The following is a 17,359-nucleotide window of genomic DNA, read 5'->3' on the forward strand; positions in this document are numbered from 1 at the left end:
TCCCCCGGAAAGCCGCGGAGGAGCTTAGCGATGACGACGATGTCGCAGGTTTTTTTAGATTCCGCCACCTTCGTGCACATTTTCCAAGCAGTCGCACTCCCTAAAGGTTTCCCGTAAGTCCGTGTAAGGCTCAGATGAACTCATCGGAGGACATAACCACGTTTTTCTCTTCATTAGAGAGAAAATAAAGCTGTCTGAGTTCCATCTGGCATTTTTTACTAAAGAGATGCTGGTCCTCGCTAACGACTCAGAAGCAGGAACATTTTCCTGCAATCCCCCCAGAGTATGTTTCATGTTGCGTCACAGTTTACATTTAAAGGGATTATGGCAACTGTTTGAAGCGGATCCATCAAGTTTTGTGGGGGATCGGTGAAACAGTTTGCACAAACAACCTCCTACATCTGCTAGAGTCCACGCTGAAACGCTGTAACACAGTGGGAACCTTGACCAAAACAAAGGTCTTGTCCATCATGTTCCGTCCAAGGTGCTGTACTGTACTTTTACATAAGTGACGCTTACATAAACCTGTCTGAAATGATACAGTATGTACGAGAAAAATATCACGAGGACAAATGATTACAAGGTCAAGGTATTGTCCCTTCAGCTCAGACGCGAGTGGAAACAAAGGAAGAAATTATGTGCTGGATGGAGCAAAAACAACCACATGAGGAGGGCGGAGGTGGGTAAGGTGTTATGGATCGCTATTTGCTGGTGTAGTGCAGGGGTGTCCAGACTGTGGCCCGGGGGCCAAAAGCGGTTTTATTACGAGAATAAAGAAAACAATAAAGGAAAAAAGTTGTAATATGAGAAATAAAAGTTGTTAGTTGTCACTTTGGGAAATTAGGTTGGGTAAAAGTGATAATATCAAAAATAATGAAGACTAAATATTCTGAAAACAAAGACATAATATAAGACAAAATAATAACATAACATAAGACACATGATTTCAGATTTTTAGCTTAATATTTTGACTTTATTCTCCTGAAATCCCTGCTGTTTGTTTCCACTTCTGCTGTTTTATTCCCCAACTAGTTCAACTTTTTTCTTGCACATTTTCTTCTCGTAATATTATGACTTTATTGCCATAATATTTTCACCTTAATGCCACAGCTAATAACTTCCCCCAACCTAACTTTGCAGGATTTACATCTTTATTTCGTTTTGTGTGTTTCTCATAATAGTACAACTTCTAAAAAAAAGGTCTTTTTTTAATATTTCAACTTTATGCTACAAAATTACATTTTTCCCCCAATATTACAAGTTTATTCTTGTAAAATTGTGACTTTTTCTGGTTAGAGTACAGCTTTTTTCTCTTAAAATTTTGACTTTATTCTCATAATATTACAGCGAGTTTTTTTTTTCATTTCAGCTGTTTTTTCCCCCAACTATTTCAACTTTTATTTTAAAAATTTTCATCTCATAATATTAGTAGTACTACTAATATTACTACTGTATTAGTAGTAATATTAGTACTTTAGTCCCATAATATTTTGACTTTAATTCCGTAATATTATAACTTTTTCCCCAATGTAATTTATTTGTTTTGTTTTGCTTTGTTTGTTTCTCATAGTATTATGACTTAAAAAATATTTTTTTTCTTTTTCATTTTTCAACTTTATACTACTAAAATGACATTTTTCCTCATAATATTGTGATTTTATTATACTTTATATAACTTTTTTCTCGTTAGAGTACGACTTTTTTCCCTTAATAGTGTGACTTTTTCACGTAAAATTACTGCTGTTTTTTCAGCTATTTCAACTTTTTTCCTGTAAATTTTCTTCTGTTTGACCTAATTCCATAATATTATAACTTTTTCCCCAACCTCGTTTTCCAACCTTATTGGTTTGTTTGTTTCTCACAACATAATAACTTTTAAAAAAATCATGTATTTTTTCTTGAATATGTCAACTTTATGCTTCTCAAATGATGTTATTTATCCTCATAATATTATGAGTTAGAATACGACTTTTTTTTCTTAATATTTTGACTTTATTCCCGTAGAATTGCAATCCATTTCAGCTGTTTTTGTCCCAACTATTTCAACATTTTTCAAAGTTTGTTCTCGTAACAGGACTTTATTCCCATCATATTTTGACCTTAATTCCATATTGCAACTTTTCCCCAAAAAGCAATTTTCTGAAAAGTGCAACTTTATTTTGCTGTGTTTGCTTCTTGTTAAGGTGAAGATTATTAAGAGCGTCACATGTTTCTTTGCGCCAACACACGTCACAAACCTCCAACCTGCTTGGCATGTGACAGCCAGGACGACGCGTTGTTGTGTGCTGTCGTGTCCGAAGGCGAGTCGACCTTAACGAGGCCGTTATTACCTTCCTCGCTGGCAGCGCGGAAGCCGGGTGGATGGAAAAACACGTCAGCGATATGCGCGGGGAGAATTGGCTGCTGCTGACTGCTACTTTCCAGTTTCTTGAATCATCTCGATGCTGACCTTAATTGACTGCATCATTCGTCAAGGTGACACCTGCATCCTTGCCTTCATATCGTTATGGCCTCGGTAGAGTTTAGCCAATAACTTCTGTACAGTATATACTGTAACCTTATATAGTTTGCTTTAATGGCGGACATACAGTATGTCGTCATTAAACGCGCTCCTGTGTGAAAGCAGGCGTGAGAGGGGCTGCGGTGGTGGTGGGAGGGGTGAAGGGGGCGGCAGTATGAAGGATGACCTATAAGCTCTGACAGACAGCTGAGTGAACAGGACACCTGCAGCCGCGAGGCTTTGTCGAAAATAATGAGAACACGGTCAGTTTCTGAGACATATTCCTCTGACAAGGCAAGCATAGCCAGCGGCCACGGCGGCGCTGACGTGGCCACCAGCACAGGCCTGACACGGCGGACACCTTCGTAGTAATTGAGACTTTGCTTAATTTATTAAAAAAAAAAAAAGATGAGAAAATGTGGCTCGTATCTCACTTATCTTTGCTCAGCAGCGAGGGAAACCCTGTGGTGTTCTGGATACAACACAGCTCTTTCAACATGCACGTTTCCACCAGCAAAGGTTGTGAAGGCTGCCAAATAAAAGAATGCTATCCATCCACTCCACGTTATTCTTTGGCACCATTCCGTTGGGGCGCCGACTTCACCTTTCAGCACGCAGTCTTATGACAGCATATCTTGTCAAGGGACAAGTAAACACGGGTGGACAGCAATCCCTCCTTATTGAAAAATATATCATTAAATAATGTTGTTACATGGTTGAATATGGCCTATTATTAGTCAAACATATGCATATTTAAGGAAATTGTAAGTATTTTCCCCAAAATGAAGCATTTGCAAGCATAAAAATGACTAAATGAACTAAAATACAAAAATAAGGCATTCAGAAGACGCATTCAAAGATGTAGTGATGATATGTAGTATTCTACACTGGTCACTAGGTGTCAGTAATGTTCCTGTAGTGTCTGGTGAGACACACAAGCACCAGACTTGATCGCCATGTTTGAATGATCTCACAGCAGGCACAATAATCCCTAACATGGGCTACTGTTGCAGCCCTAAACCGCGGCGAGCTAAAACCCCTGACGTCACTTCCTGTCCACCCGCCACTCAGCTCCCCTCACACCGGAACACATTTACAGCAAAACACACAAGCATACATCTTATTTCTGTCTTATTTTCTCTTATTATGTCTACTATGTTGGGTAATAGGAGTGTACAGGTGACTATAGGGGTGTTATTGTATGTCTGCAGGGCTCTAATAATGTTAAAATCCAAATTTAGAAAGTCGTAAACAGGTTTTCTATGCTGTAACAACAAAAATATTTAATTTCCAAATAAGGAATCCTACTTTGTAGAAATTTGCTTGTCACGGTCAGGTCTGGAAGCAACAGAGCAAAGGAGGGATTACTCTACCAGGGGGCTAGGCAGTGACTCAGGCCAAGGTGCGTGGATCCCAGGGCAGGTAGGACATGGCAGGGAGCCCCTCCCTACCCTGGAGGTGCTGAGAAAATTTTGATGGGGCCATATTGGGTAATATGAGTGTAGAAGCAACTAAAGGGGTGTTTTCATGTTTAGAGGGCTCTAATAATGTTAAAAAGAGTATTTAGAAGGTTGTAAACAGCTTTTCTATGGTCTTAACTACGGACATATTCCACTTAAAAATGGAAGGAATCCTACTTTGTAAAAATTCACCTACCACGGTCGCGTAACCGCGATAAACGAGGGATGCTGTACTGCAGCTTGGATTGCAGAATCCACTCTCAAAACTATGACTAAATGATCGCATTTTGCGACTAAAATTTGAAACACTAACAGTAAATTTTTCCATCGGCTCACGCATGTGCGACCAGTTAAATGTCCACGCCCCGCGTTGAGCTAACAAGGGGAACAATTTGTCCCTCGTTAACGTGAGAATGAAAACTGTGTAAAATGTGGAATCGATTGACGACAGCTTGTCACAGGCTACACCTGTTGATGCCAGAGTGTCGGATCGCTCACCTTTTAATCTCATTGCCTTTCGACTTTGCCTGGCTGTCACTGGTGTCTCACTGGCGGCGGTTAGCCAGCTAGCTAGTTTTCCAACATCCCAACATGTACTGTGACTTTGTGAAGCAGAAACTGTGCCGCCGGGCAGCTTTCCAACATGGTAAGGAGCAACAAACACACCTCCAAGAACCAGATTTGCCCGCCAAAGACCAGGACCGGACCCTTATACTTGCCCCCGCAGGTGGTGGGTACATCGGGGGGAGATCCCGTGTGGCTTCTTCGGGCTGGGCCCGGCCGGGCCCCACGGGTGAAGGCCTGAAGGAGCCAGTTGAGGTGGCTCGGGTATCGAGTACGGATGCCTCCCGGACGCCTCCCTGGTGAGGTGTTCCGGGCATGCCCAGCTGGGAGGAGGCCCCTGGTCTGACCTAGGGCACGTTGGAGGGATTATGTCTCACAGCTGGCCTGGGAACACCTTGCTGTCCTCCCGGTGAAACAGGAAGAGGTGGCTAGGGACTGGGAAGTCTGGACTTCCCTACTGAGACTGCTGTCCACGCGCCCCCGGACCCGGATAAGTGGATGAAAATGGAAGTCCCTTGCTGAGGAAGCTGAAAGTGATGGAGTGACCAAGTGTGGCCCCTCTACGCCCGAATCCAAATGAGCACCAGCGGGGCATCTTCAGGCGGAAGGATGGAAATTATACTGTAGGAGCACAAGGTGTCTAACTTTCTGGTCAATTCCACCCCCAAGAGGATTAACGCAGTGCTAGATAACAATCGTGCTCACACGAAACAAAAGAGGTCTATTCACTTGTGTTACCAGCTATTTAGACAATAATGCTGGTGTGTTGACTTATTCTCGGTGGATATTAAATCTATACTGCTCTACAAGCTGTACACTGGCTACTCATAAGTACTGCCACTTGACAAGATATAATAAAATGCTTGCTGGAAGGTGAGGACTGTACTCTGTAGGCCAGATACTGCATACTGCTTATAATAAGTTGACGGTATGTTGACTGCAGACATTCAGAACCATGGACAGCACCCCCAGCAGCGCCACAAGAAAACCTGTTACTTTTTCCCCATCTCTAGTCCATAAATATCACTCTCCTTATCGTTCTCACCATGTGCAGCATCGCTGAGCCTTCTCAGCTCAAATCCAATCAGTCCAAAATGTCAGCACATTGAAAAATATATTTATTAAATATATTTCAAGTGAAGGGAGCAGAAAATATGAGTCATATTTAGTATTTCTGTTCTTTACTGCAAGAGTCAAATAAATGTGTGTTACAGGATAGCAGATTTTACGTCTACAACCTGACTTTTTTTTTTCGGTTTCTTTGCTTCTGACACACATACTGACTCCCAGTGTGGTTCTTGTGATACGGTGCACATTTCTTTAGCTGCAAGATGCAATAAAGACGCTGCAGGTGTTATTCTCTGTCGAGTGCACGCTCTCAGTGGTGTTCCAGTCATTCCTTTGCTACAATAAAAACAAATCTACCAAGGGTGCTGGTCAACAAGGACAAGATCAACAAGAGACGAGCAGAGACGCCACAATGGAATTTCATTTCCCGGAATAATGGAGTGGAAGCCAGCGAGAAGGCAGCGGCAGGGAAGGTCAAGTTGCACGCCCAGATCGATGTGCAGACACGCAGGGATTAAGTGCATCCCTTCCTTACCGTTGGCGCAGCCTTTGAAGCGGGCGCCCCTCGCCGGCGCTCTCTGCAGGTCGGCCTTGGCGCGCGCCTTCAGGCCCACGTTCTCCTTCTGCATGGCGTTCAGAGCGTCGCTCACCGAGTTGACCACCTTCACCATGTTGATCTGGCTGTCCGACAGCAGCTGAGACACACACAGAGAAATGGTCGGCGTTGGAGGATTTTCAGATGTCAGATTTCTTTTTACACTTGTACCATATTTAGAAACAATGCTGGGCGGGCAGGGCCAGCAAAGTCTTCTCTGCTGGCCTAAAAATCCAATTCATTTACTCCCAACAGTCTGCACTGCTTCCAGTATGTTTTTTTTCACCTTCGTCCAATCAGAGTTCAGCTTCTGTGTGTTGCTATGACAATCTGCCCAGGGCCTTCAGAACCAACAGTGCTGGCCCATGTCACCTAATCACTGTCTGCATTTTTCCATCCTCTGATAGGTTGACGTCTAAACTCAAATTTACCGATGTGCTTGAATGCATCATCATGTGAACAGCGCAGCGTTACATCAATCCTGTTCTGACGCAAAGAAAAAAGACAGACAAGGTGTTCTTTCTTCTGTGTGCGTTATATGGACAAATAAGTGAGTTTATATATATATATATATATATATATATATATATATATAGATAGATATAGATATAGATATATATATAGATATAGATATATATATGTGTATTTATGTATTTATTTTTAGATTTAAGACAACCTGGGAAGGACCAGTGCTTACGAATGAGTAGCGATTGTGTTTTATTAAAATGTATTTACTATTTAGTTTTGATGTTTTTCTTATGTTATTGGATAAGAATTTGCAGCCCATGGCTGTTTTTTTATTGGCCTGCAGCACAGTCGAAAAATGTAATTTAACAAGAAAACTAAAAAAAATAAAAATAAAAAAGGAAAAATCAGCAAAAAAGGAAAAATCAGCAGTAATTATCAAAATATCGAGAGTAATTTTGTAAACTAACAAGAAAAAGTCATAATTTTACAAGAATATTAGGAAAAATCATTTTGGTAGCATAAAGTTGAACTATTAAAAGAAAGATGTTTTTTTATGTCGTAATATGAAAAACAAACAAAACAAAATACATTTGTATTTTTGATTAAAAAGTTAATGTTACAAGAATAAAGTCAAACTACTAAGAGAAAAAAGTGGTATTCTAAAAAGAAAAAAGTCACAATTTTATGAGCGTTATGGTATAAAATATGAGGAAAAATAATGTCATTTTAGTAGCATAGATATTTTTTACAAGTCATGATATGACAAACAAAAAACAACATAGAGTTGTCATTTTTGGACAATCAGGTTGGGGAAAAAGTTAGAATATTATGGTAATAAAGTAGTAATATTACAAGAAGAAAATTTATAAATACATTTAAAAAGAATGTTGAAAAATGTGGAAAAAAATTCAAAAAAAGGGAAAAAAAGCAAAAAGTGAAGTAGAAACCAACAATATGCAATATCACAAAGCTGAGATGCAGTATTTTCATGAAGCATATCTAACTTAGCATAGCTACATGTGTTGCTTTAAAAAATATCATCCATTGGAAAGTGAAGGCTTAACTGGGATTGCTGCTTTAGTAACGATGGTCTTCATCTCCAACTCTGTGATGTCATGCCGCGTTATCTTGCCTTTGGGATATGATTGATGGCTGTTATAATTGTGAGGTGACAGCGGTGGTTTTAAGAGTTGGATCGGGTCACTTAAGTCCCCAATGAAGGCCGACCGCCACTGCTGTAGCACGGCCAGAGTTTAACCCTGGAACAGGTGAATTAACGTGACATGATTTCCTTTGCGGACATGCATTGAAAAGCTTAACAAATCGTCTTTGCAACGGCGTCCTTCAATGATTTGTGTTCAGTCTTCCAGGTTTCTTCATATTTGACATTGCCATCAATGACACTCACGCAGACCTTAACCTGTTTTTGGCTGGGCGAGACTGAATAATGAAGTACCACCAGAGACCAAAGCATTCATCTGATCCTCGCATCCTTGAACGCACCGTTAAGGGCAGGAAAAGTGACTTTGACAAGAAATGGGGAAAAACATACAGCATATTATCATGCTTGTCTGAAAGTGAAATCATTTTGGAAGCCTATATATAAACGTATCTATTTTTGGATCATGATTTGAAATGCACAGTGGGTGTTGTTTCATCCTGACAATAAAAAAAGAGCCATCCAGCCATCCCATAATGCACTGCGGCGCATGTGTTGAAATGCCAAGAGCCCGGCGGGAAGGCCGGTGATGAATGCGTTCCATGCCGAGTGACACCCCCGTGACTGTCCGTGGTCACCTCCGTTGGCGAGTGGGGAGGAAGGGGGGTCGTTTGGACATGCCGCCCTAGTTGGCCGGCAGCCATGCTCTGCCAGGTGTTTGGCGATGTGCACACGTTTGCAGGTTTGCTACGTATTCTTCCTCATTCTTCGCAACACAAAGGCGCTGTCAAATACAAGAGCGGCACAGCCTTCAATCCAGTCTGTCTGTTCAAACCGTATCAGACGTAGACCCCGGCCTCAATAACGATGCAACGCACCTGCGGCACAGCAGGCTGCACTGCAATCATATTACCGCCGCACAAAGACATCAACAGCAGCGGCGCGTTGACGTATTGAACAGCCTTCATACGCACAGAAAGAGAAGCATGCACACAAATAAAAGTGCCTGTATTGAATTCACAAGAGGCCCATTTCGGACGCCAGCGTGGGCAAAAGAAGACAGCGTTTCCTGCTACCTGCTTGCCAGGAGCATATTTATTTATAAAACAAAAAATAATAATTATTATAATAACAGAAGGGGCAAAGAAATGACATCACTGGGCCATGTTTTTGATTAAAGAAGGCAGAGCAGCGATTCACTATAAAACCTCACAGCTGGAGTAAACATGTAGCAGCAACGTATCAACGGAATTGCTTGAATTTGATTTGCTGGTCGACGATATTTGAACAATAAATATTTTTTACAGCATGCTTTGGTCCTAAAATAGCAAATAAAAAACTGAATTTGGGCTGAAACCAACGACTATTTTCTTAGTCGATTAATCTGAGACTTCTTGTTTTGATTAATCGGTAGTCGGTTAGGCCCCAGACCAGGAGTGTCCAAATTTCTTCCAGCGAGGGCCACATAGAGACAAATGAAAGGATGCGACTTTGCCACTTTGATATCTTGTAGTAGCTATGCTAAGAAGTTAGAGTATATATACAGTAGATAGCTGCATCTCAGCCTTGTCGCATGGGCAAAAAGCCTGCTATTAATACCAATGATGGTCTTTGCTCTTTTTTCTACATGCGATGTCACACCTATTGGTATCGGTATCGGAAATTGAGTGTTGGACAATATCAGTTATCGGCAAAAAAGCCAATATTGGACATCCCTAATTTAAAGTTTGTTTCTACATTTTTTGTAACATTTTTCGCATAATATTATGACTTTATTCCCATAATTTTCTGCACTCTAATTTTCCAAAAATTATAACTTTATGCTTATGCTAAATTCTATGCTGCTCCAACAACAGTATTTTTCCTCATAATGTTGTAAAATTGCGACTTTTTTTGTCTCAATATTTTGTCGTCATTTTTGGAAAATCGCAGCAGTTCTTTTTTTTTCATTTCTGCGTTTTTGTTTTTTTTCCCAACTATCTGAGCTTGCCTCTAGTAAATTTTCTTCTCATAATTATGACTTTATTGCCATCGTGTTCTGACTTTATCCTCGCAACATTAGCACTTTTTCCACAAGCAAATTTTGTTGTTGTTTTGTTTGTTTTTCAGAATATTACAACTTTGAGAAAGAAACGTCTTTCTTTAATATTTCAACTTGACATTATTTTTCTTGAAATCCCAATTGCTGCTCAAACTGGAGTTGCTTTTGGATGAGAATGAATGAATCTCCCAACGTAATAAACAGTAATATAATAAACGGAATAATAAACGCTCAGCTGCGGGCAAGATTGACACACCCTAAGGAAATCACTCCAAAAATCAACACCATAAAAAGTTATGTGACATGTTAAGCTCGTTAATGAATCACTATTAAATATAGATTATGTATTGCGAGCACTCGCTGTTCATGGAAAATCACGCTTGGTAGTTATTGTTCCGTTTGAAGAGGGGGGAGAAACATAAAAGTGATTGAACAGATGACTCTTAATGCTCTGTCTCGTGCCGCAGCTTCACATGTCTGCAGTCTTATCATGGCGTCTGGAGCGGCTCATCAATTAGGATCATGATGTAATTAGTTCTCATTAGACACCCTTCACACTGGCTGGCGGGATAAGTCAGCAGATTCAGTCATTATCAGGCCGTTAAACGCTCGTTATCAGCAGCGAATGGGAGCATATGTTTGGAGTATTGCTGGGGTCCTACTGTACCTACTTACTGTAGGACATGCGTCCTCATTCACGGGTGACAGAAAAGCGATGGCTGCCATCATGAACCACAAGCTCGGGGGCCGACTCTTCTGTCTGCTTGGAAGTACATTTCGGAGTCCTTTTGTGTTCCACTCCAATCCATTTGATGAACTAAATCTTCCAGGCTGCCCATTTGCTTAATTGACTCGGGGTTTAATATATGATGTGACTTTTATCGTTATCCGCCAATGATCCAATTATCATTAGCCATCGTTATCTCATTGAGCTTTCAAAGTTAATCGCTGTCGCAGTCCTGGCCGGACCTCCACGACAAGCTTTTCCTTCTCATTATGTCTCCTCAAAGGACCTTGTGTCAAGCCCAATAAACATCTTGAGGACGATTGTATTGTACTTCCACTCAGTTCACCCCGCAAGAGGCGCCCGTGACCTTAATATTCATTCATACCAGTCAGGGGAGTCCAACTCAATGGCACAGGGGTCCAAAACTCAAAACCGACCTTAGTTGTGGGCCAAACAAACATTTAGTAAACTTGAAGATGGTCACATTTGGAGAAAATATGACGTTAGCACTGACAAATAGATAAGTTAGAAGGCTGCATACCTTTTTATAATGCGGGATCGGAACATAGGAGCGATGCGCGGATCGATACTGAAAGATCGACATTTCCGACGAAATCCATTCTCAAATCAAAATGTCGATACTTCGATACTTCAGACATTTGAGATAGTTTTTGTCTGAAAGGTCATTGTGTTGAAATGAGGACCGGAGATTCCAGCGACCCTGATTATCATTTATTCAACGTCTTGTTAATTCCTTTGTCTGCACGTGCGCTCACCTCTGTGAAAATTCCGCTTTGGGCCCCGATTTGGCCGCGGACGGCCCTGCGTGCGGTTAAGATGATTCATTCCGAGGCCACATTTTTGAGTGAGTGATTTTTTTATGCATGTGAGTGGGTGGAAATTACACAGAAAAAGTGATTTAGAAAACTGGAAGAAGCTTCATTAAAGCTATGAATGAATAATATACACCGTGTTCAGCCTTTGGGGAATTATTTACATCCCAGAAGAAATGCAACATAAAGGATCCTGGTAACTCATGCAAAGTACAATTTTTTTGCCTAAATGAACCATTTTGAGCATAAAAATGCCAAAATGAACTAAAATACAAATATAAGGCATTCAGAAGATGCATTCAAATAGCATTCTACTCTGGTCACTCGCTGTACTGTACAGAGCAGGAAGTGAAAACAACAACAATGAACTCTCCCAATGCTAACTTGTGTGAGTCTATATTGGGTCTTATTTATGTCTTATATGGTCTTATTATTGGGTAATATGAGTGTAACGGTGACTATAGGGGGTGCTATTTCATGTCTACAAGGCTCAGATAATGTTAAAAATCGAATTTAGAAGGTTGTAAACATTATATTATGTATTGATGTACTGATATCCAAAAATCATCTGTTGTCACTGACATATTTCGGTGACAGTTATTTGCAGCCACTATTTTGCATGAACATCACATCTTTTTATGTGTTTTTTTATGAACAAGTTTCGAGTGCATGTTTTGACTCCCTTGTCACATTTTTAGTCATCAGGTTCATGACTTGAAATGTCATATACGGCCTATTATTAGTTTTTTTTTAATCTGCACATTTAAGCACATTTTAATTTGCAATTAACTCAATAAGGTTTGCTAAATTAACTTGATAACGTTTCATGTAGCCTAGCTTCTTGCTTTGCAGCTGGCGTGTGTTAGAAACACAACAGAAGGCCTTCAAGGCGCTTCCCGTTCTAATTAACACGTGCGATGGCGGCGGACACAAAAGGTAACACTTGCTATTGGATTTGCAGTGTTCCTGTACTTCGTCCGTGTTACCTGTGCGGCAGATGTTGTGTGTGTGTTTTGCAAGCAGCACATGAATAATGGCTTCCACTGCACGTCATTTGACAGGATGCAATCACGGTTCATATCAGAGCCACTCAATAAAACCAGAATATCTGGGACAGGTTTTTGTGTCCTTCGTTTTCCAATCATCAATCAAGAAAAGAACAAACATTATCCAAGATTCATTTTCTCATCACTACACCTCAATAACGTAAGAATAGCGTTTCACCCACGACTGACAATGGCAAACAACACAAACAATAGAGGATCCTTGGAAAGATCTCTACGTGTCATGGAGGCGTCAAACTCCAAGTTTAGGCATGCTTTTGTTTCATAGCAAAGGGTTGTTAGAGAACGTTGCTGCTCTGCGGTTGTGACACACACAAGTGAGTCATTCCCAACGCTGGCACAGTCAGCATGAGTGTCATTGTGTAAATCACAATCCTGGCCACAGGTGGCCCACAGATCACACAGTCGCACCACAGCGCCTGGCAGGAACAGCGGATGTGCTTCGCCTCACAAGACGTAATCAATCATCTGGATTGTCTGGACCGCCAGCGCCACCACCTACGCCTCCTCCTCCCGGCTTCGGTGCCCACTCCGCCGTGCCACCTCGGCCACATTAGCGTCAGCGGAGGGGACTGAGACCTCGTTTTTGCTTCCGCTGTGCTACCAGTCGATGCTCGGAGCCCTCGGAGGCAAAGCACATCCATTCACATCAATTCTGCGACGTTGTAGATGACGTGTAAACAATACCGGAGCCTGAGCTTAAGCGGCCTAGCTTGGAGCGAGGATTGGCGAGGAGCACATTTTGCTGTGCGTATTGTACGTTTGACTTGTTTAAGCTTCCTGACTGTCAGCTATGAAATCTAGTTAGTGCTGAATTGAGAGGCTGCAGCCGATTTGACACGCTTATTTAGGAAAGGCGTCATCAATAAATCAATGCGGACAGTGTGAAACTAAAAGGCTTTTCATTATCTTTTCATCCAGTCTCGGGGCCTCGCACGTCTTGAGAAACAGTGTGTAACCTTGCAAAATGTATGTGCCAATCATTAATGTATTGAATCATGGTAGGTTACTCCAACCCCCAACACCACCGCCCCTGCGATCCCATCTTCAAACACTCGACTGAAGAAGGTACACTCCCTGGAAAGCTCAAGATGGAATTCATGCAATTCCCGGGATTTGTGCAGATGCACAAATTAGCACGCTTGAGTTGACGTTGAAAAACAAGATGACGAAATACATAAAAATCATTGGGGAAAAAAACAAAAAACAAAAAGCAACCGCATCTAATGAGCCGCCAGACATTTGGAGGCAGCTTCACAATCAATGCACATTGAAAGTTTGTTTACATGCAACATTTGAGTCGGAACACTGAGAACGTTACTTCTCTGGAGACGAATGTCAGCGGCAGAGGGGGAATGCTGATGCAGGTAAATCATTTGCTGCGGACATGCTGCAGATATCAAAGGCCAGCGTGTCCGCGCTAGTGGGAGTGGACATTCAGATTGATGCCCTTGATCAACAACTTGGGAAAGCAAACTACGACAGCGACTGGGTGGAGGGAGCGAGGATCAAACCGCCAACCTTCCGGTTTCTGGATGACTCGTTGTACCTCCTCCAGAGCCACTGCTGAGAAAATGACTTGCTTGTTTTTCAGTTGTTTCCCTGTTGCAGTGTTTCCGACTCTGCATCGGTCCGTTGTGGTGAAGAGGGAGCAGAGCCCAAAGGCAAAGCTCTCAACATACCAGTCGATCTACGTTCCTACCCTCACCTATGGCCATCAGCTTTGGGTAGTGACCAAAAGGACAAGATGGCGGGTCCAAGCGGCCAAATACGTTTTCTCTGTAGGATGGCAAGGCTCTCCCTTAGAAATAAGGTGACAAGCACTGTCATCCGGGAGAAACTCTGATCAGAAGCGCTGCTCCTCCACATTGAGAGGAGCTAGATGAGGTGGCTCGGGCATCTGGTCAGGATGTCTCCAGGACGCCTCCCTGAGGAGGTGTTCAGGGCACGTCCAACCTGAAGGGAACACCCAGAACACGTTGTAGAGACTACGTCTTTCAACTGGCCTAGGAATGCCTGGTATCCGCCGGGAGGGAGGTGTGGGTTTCCCTGCTTAGGCAATCAGACCAGGGATGAGTGCAGAAGGTGGATGGATGGACTCCCTCCATAATAATCAAGAGATACATCGCATCTTTGTATACAGCTTTCCACCGGCTGAGGAATGTCTGGGGAGCCTCTGAGCTGCCTGGGAACACCGATCTCAGGATCTTCAACTCCATTGTAACGCCTGGTCTTTTCATCAGTACATAGAAAGAGCTTTAGATCTTTCAGTTCAGCTCATGAAAAATGGAAGCACGTTATGTAGTTACAGGAGCACAAAACAAAAGCAAACCACGATGGACATGGTCCACATGCACGTCATACCTGTATGAGGCGCCCTTGCTCGGCCTGCAGGGTGTTGAGGTCTTGGCCCAGGCTGCCTTGCCCCCTACGCAGAGACTCGTAGTCCATCTTCAGCTGTCCGGCGTGGGCAGACAGCTTGGCCACTTCCTCGGCCAGACTGACGAGAAGAGCCCGGTCCTGGCCTTTCACCGACTTCAGATCCGAGTCGTGGTCCGTGAGCGAGTGCAGCAGCGAGGTCTGCACCCCTTCCAGGCGCAAAAAGTTGGTACTGTAGTCTGGACAGTTGGGGTCGATGAAGATGTTGATGCGGGAGCCGTCGCCTCGCTCCACCGTCACAAGGGCGTTGGCCTCGTCCTGGTTGGTGGAAATGTGCGGGATGCCGTCCGACATGGGTGGCGCCTGGTTGTGGTTCATGAAGAGGATGGTGCCGGTCACGGTGACGGCCAGCAGGACGGCCACGAAGAGCAGGATGGTGCAGAGCAGGTAGCTGCAGCTCATCCTCTGTGAAGGAGATGCAAGGAGACAAGACGTGAGGAAGAAGGCAAAGTAGCTCACATTTTTTGACATTTTCAAAAGCACCAAGTGTGACAAGCACCAAGCGATAGGTTGTGCTTTCATAACCAAGCTTGTTGAAGTCAGCAAAACCAATTTCCGTGCGTGCCCTGAACTCCATTAAGGAAATGTGTTTTTCTACGCTTACTTGTTATTGTTGCTGTTATTTTATGATGAATTGAAAAAAATCTTCTCATGGCTTAAGTTTTGTACGTGTTGCCTTGACTTCGGCTGTATTGTCATTTTGATAATTGTTTTCCTTTATGCTACAATTGCAATGTTTCATAGCAAACTGGATGTGTACATGAACTGTGGAAATAATGAACGCTACGCAGTCTGATTGAAATACTAATGTATCTACAAACTAAACTATTGATGAACTACTGTACGTCTAATTATCTTCATTGCCATGTTGAATTCAATTGTGAATGATGTAACGTATGTATTTTACATGCAGGTTATTCATATTTTTACAAGGTGATGTGTATAGCTGCACCGGATACAGTTCATGTCACCTTAAAGACTGGATTTATGAGTTGAAACTAAAAAAAATGAACCATGACACTATAGTGTCAAATCAAACCAAACTATACATTTTCTATATCGTTGCACCCCTATAATGTATAATATATACTATATACACTACTATATGTATAATTTATACTATATTGAATACAACCTACTATTAGTCAAAACAGATGCGTATTTAAGCAAATGGTACGGATTTTTGTCTAAATGAAGCATTTTCAAGCATAAAAATGGCTGAAGGAACTACAATACAAATATAAGGAAGAAGACGCATTGAAAGACGGTGATGAAACGTAGCATTCTACACCGGTCACTGGTCGGTAATTTTACAGGATCGCATTCGATCATTACAACAACAGGATTTTATTGCAGGTTTGAATTATCTCACAGCAGGCACAATAAAAATCCCAAATAGAAGCACGGGCTACTTTTTCAAAGCTGAAACTCAAGTCTGAACATCATTTCCTGTCCACCAGGTCCTCTAGGGAACACATTTATAGTAACACACATGAGCACGGGTCTTATTTATGTCTTATTTTCTCTTATTATGTCTACTATATTGGGTAATATGAGTGTAAAGGTGATTTCGAAGTGTTATTTCATGTCAATAATGTAAAAAGAAGGTATTTAGAAGGTAGTAAGCAGGTTTTCTATGCTTTAAGTAAGAAAACATTCCATTTATGAATAAGGAATTTATGAAGACTTGGGTCTGGAACCAATTAACGGCCATACACCAGGGATTTTTTTGTTTGTTTTAACAGTACCATCTGGCCCTCACAGTGCCAACTGAGGACCCCTGGTCTAGGATGGCATGACATATCATTAAGAAAAAGATGAGTACATGTAAATTCCTATGAAAAGAATATCTGATTCATCATAAAACTAAAGCAAACGAGTCATGTTGGTCGGCTGGCCCCCACAAGGACGCTTGCGTGTGGCACCTCATGGACCAGCATAATGAAGGCACTGATGTGGTGTGACAGGAATGAGAAAAAGATTAAAAAAACATTCAAAGTACCAGCAAAGAGAGCGTAAAATAGGGGCCGCGTGGGTGAAATCGACTCATTCTGCCAACAGCATGCATGCAACAAGCAGACGTCTTCTGGAAACGTGCTGGCCATGAACAAGCCAAAGAAGATGGCCGCATGTTTGGCCATTTATGACTCGGCTCAATTTTCCATTCGAGCCACGATGGGCGTGCGATGGACAGTGAGAGAGAGCGATAGACGCCGGCGTGTACTCGACGTGATTACAAACTCCTCGCTTTGCCGGAATGAATCAGCCTATGATTTCTCATTATTGTGGCGTCCACTCCGGAGGATGCAGTCTTTGCAAGAAGGGAGTGTTCACTGTTTGTATGTGCCAGCGTGAGCGAGTGCGAGCTTATTAATATGTAAATAAGCAGCCCGGGCGCAGGACAGCGCGCTTGCAGACAGCTGACGGTAAATGCTTTACAA

The 17,359-nt window shown here is 42.3% G+C and overlaps 1 protein-coding gene across 2 annotated transcripts in view; it reads right to left on the minus strand.

Annotated features, from left to right (window-relative positions):
• Nucleotides 1-17,359, minus strand: part of fibcd1b (fibrinogen C domain containing 1b) — a 127,402-nt gene that overhangs the window by 61,398 nt on the left and 48,645 nt on the right. For both annotated transcript variants that reach the window (XM_054758280.1, XM_054758278.1), the window contains 2 exons: nucleotides 14,844-15,323; nucleotides 6,128-6,287 (listed from right to left, as the gene is read on the minus strand). In XM_054758280.1, the coding sequence (XP_054614255.1) occupies nucleotides 6,128-6,287; nucleotides 14,844-15,323 (640 nt within the window). The remainder of the gene's footprint in view (nucleotides 1-6,127; nucleotides 6,288-14,843; nucleotides 15,324-17,359) is intronic.

Source organism: Dunckerocampus dactyliophorus, chromosome 17 (assembly GCF_027744805.1).
Source record: "Dunckerocampus dactyliophorus isolate RoL2022-P2 chromosome 17, RoL_Ddac_1.1, whole genome shotgun sequence".
Classification (NCBI taxonomy): domain Eukaryota; kingdom Metazoa; phylum Chordata; class Actinopteri; order Syngnathiformes; family Syngnathidae; genus Dunckerocampus; species Dunckerocampus dactyliophorus.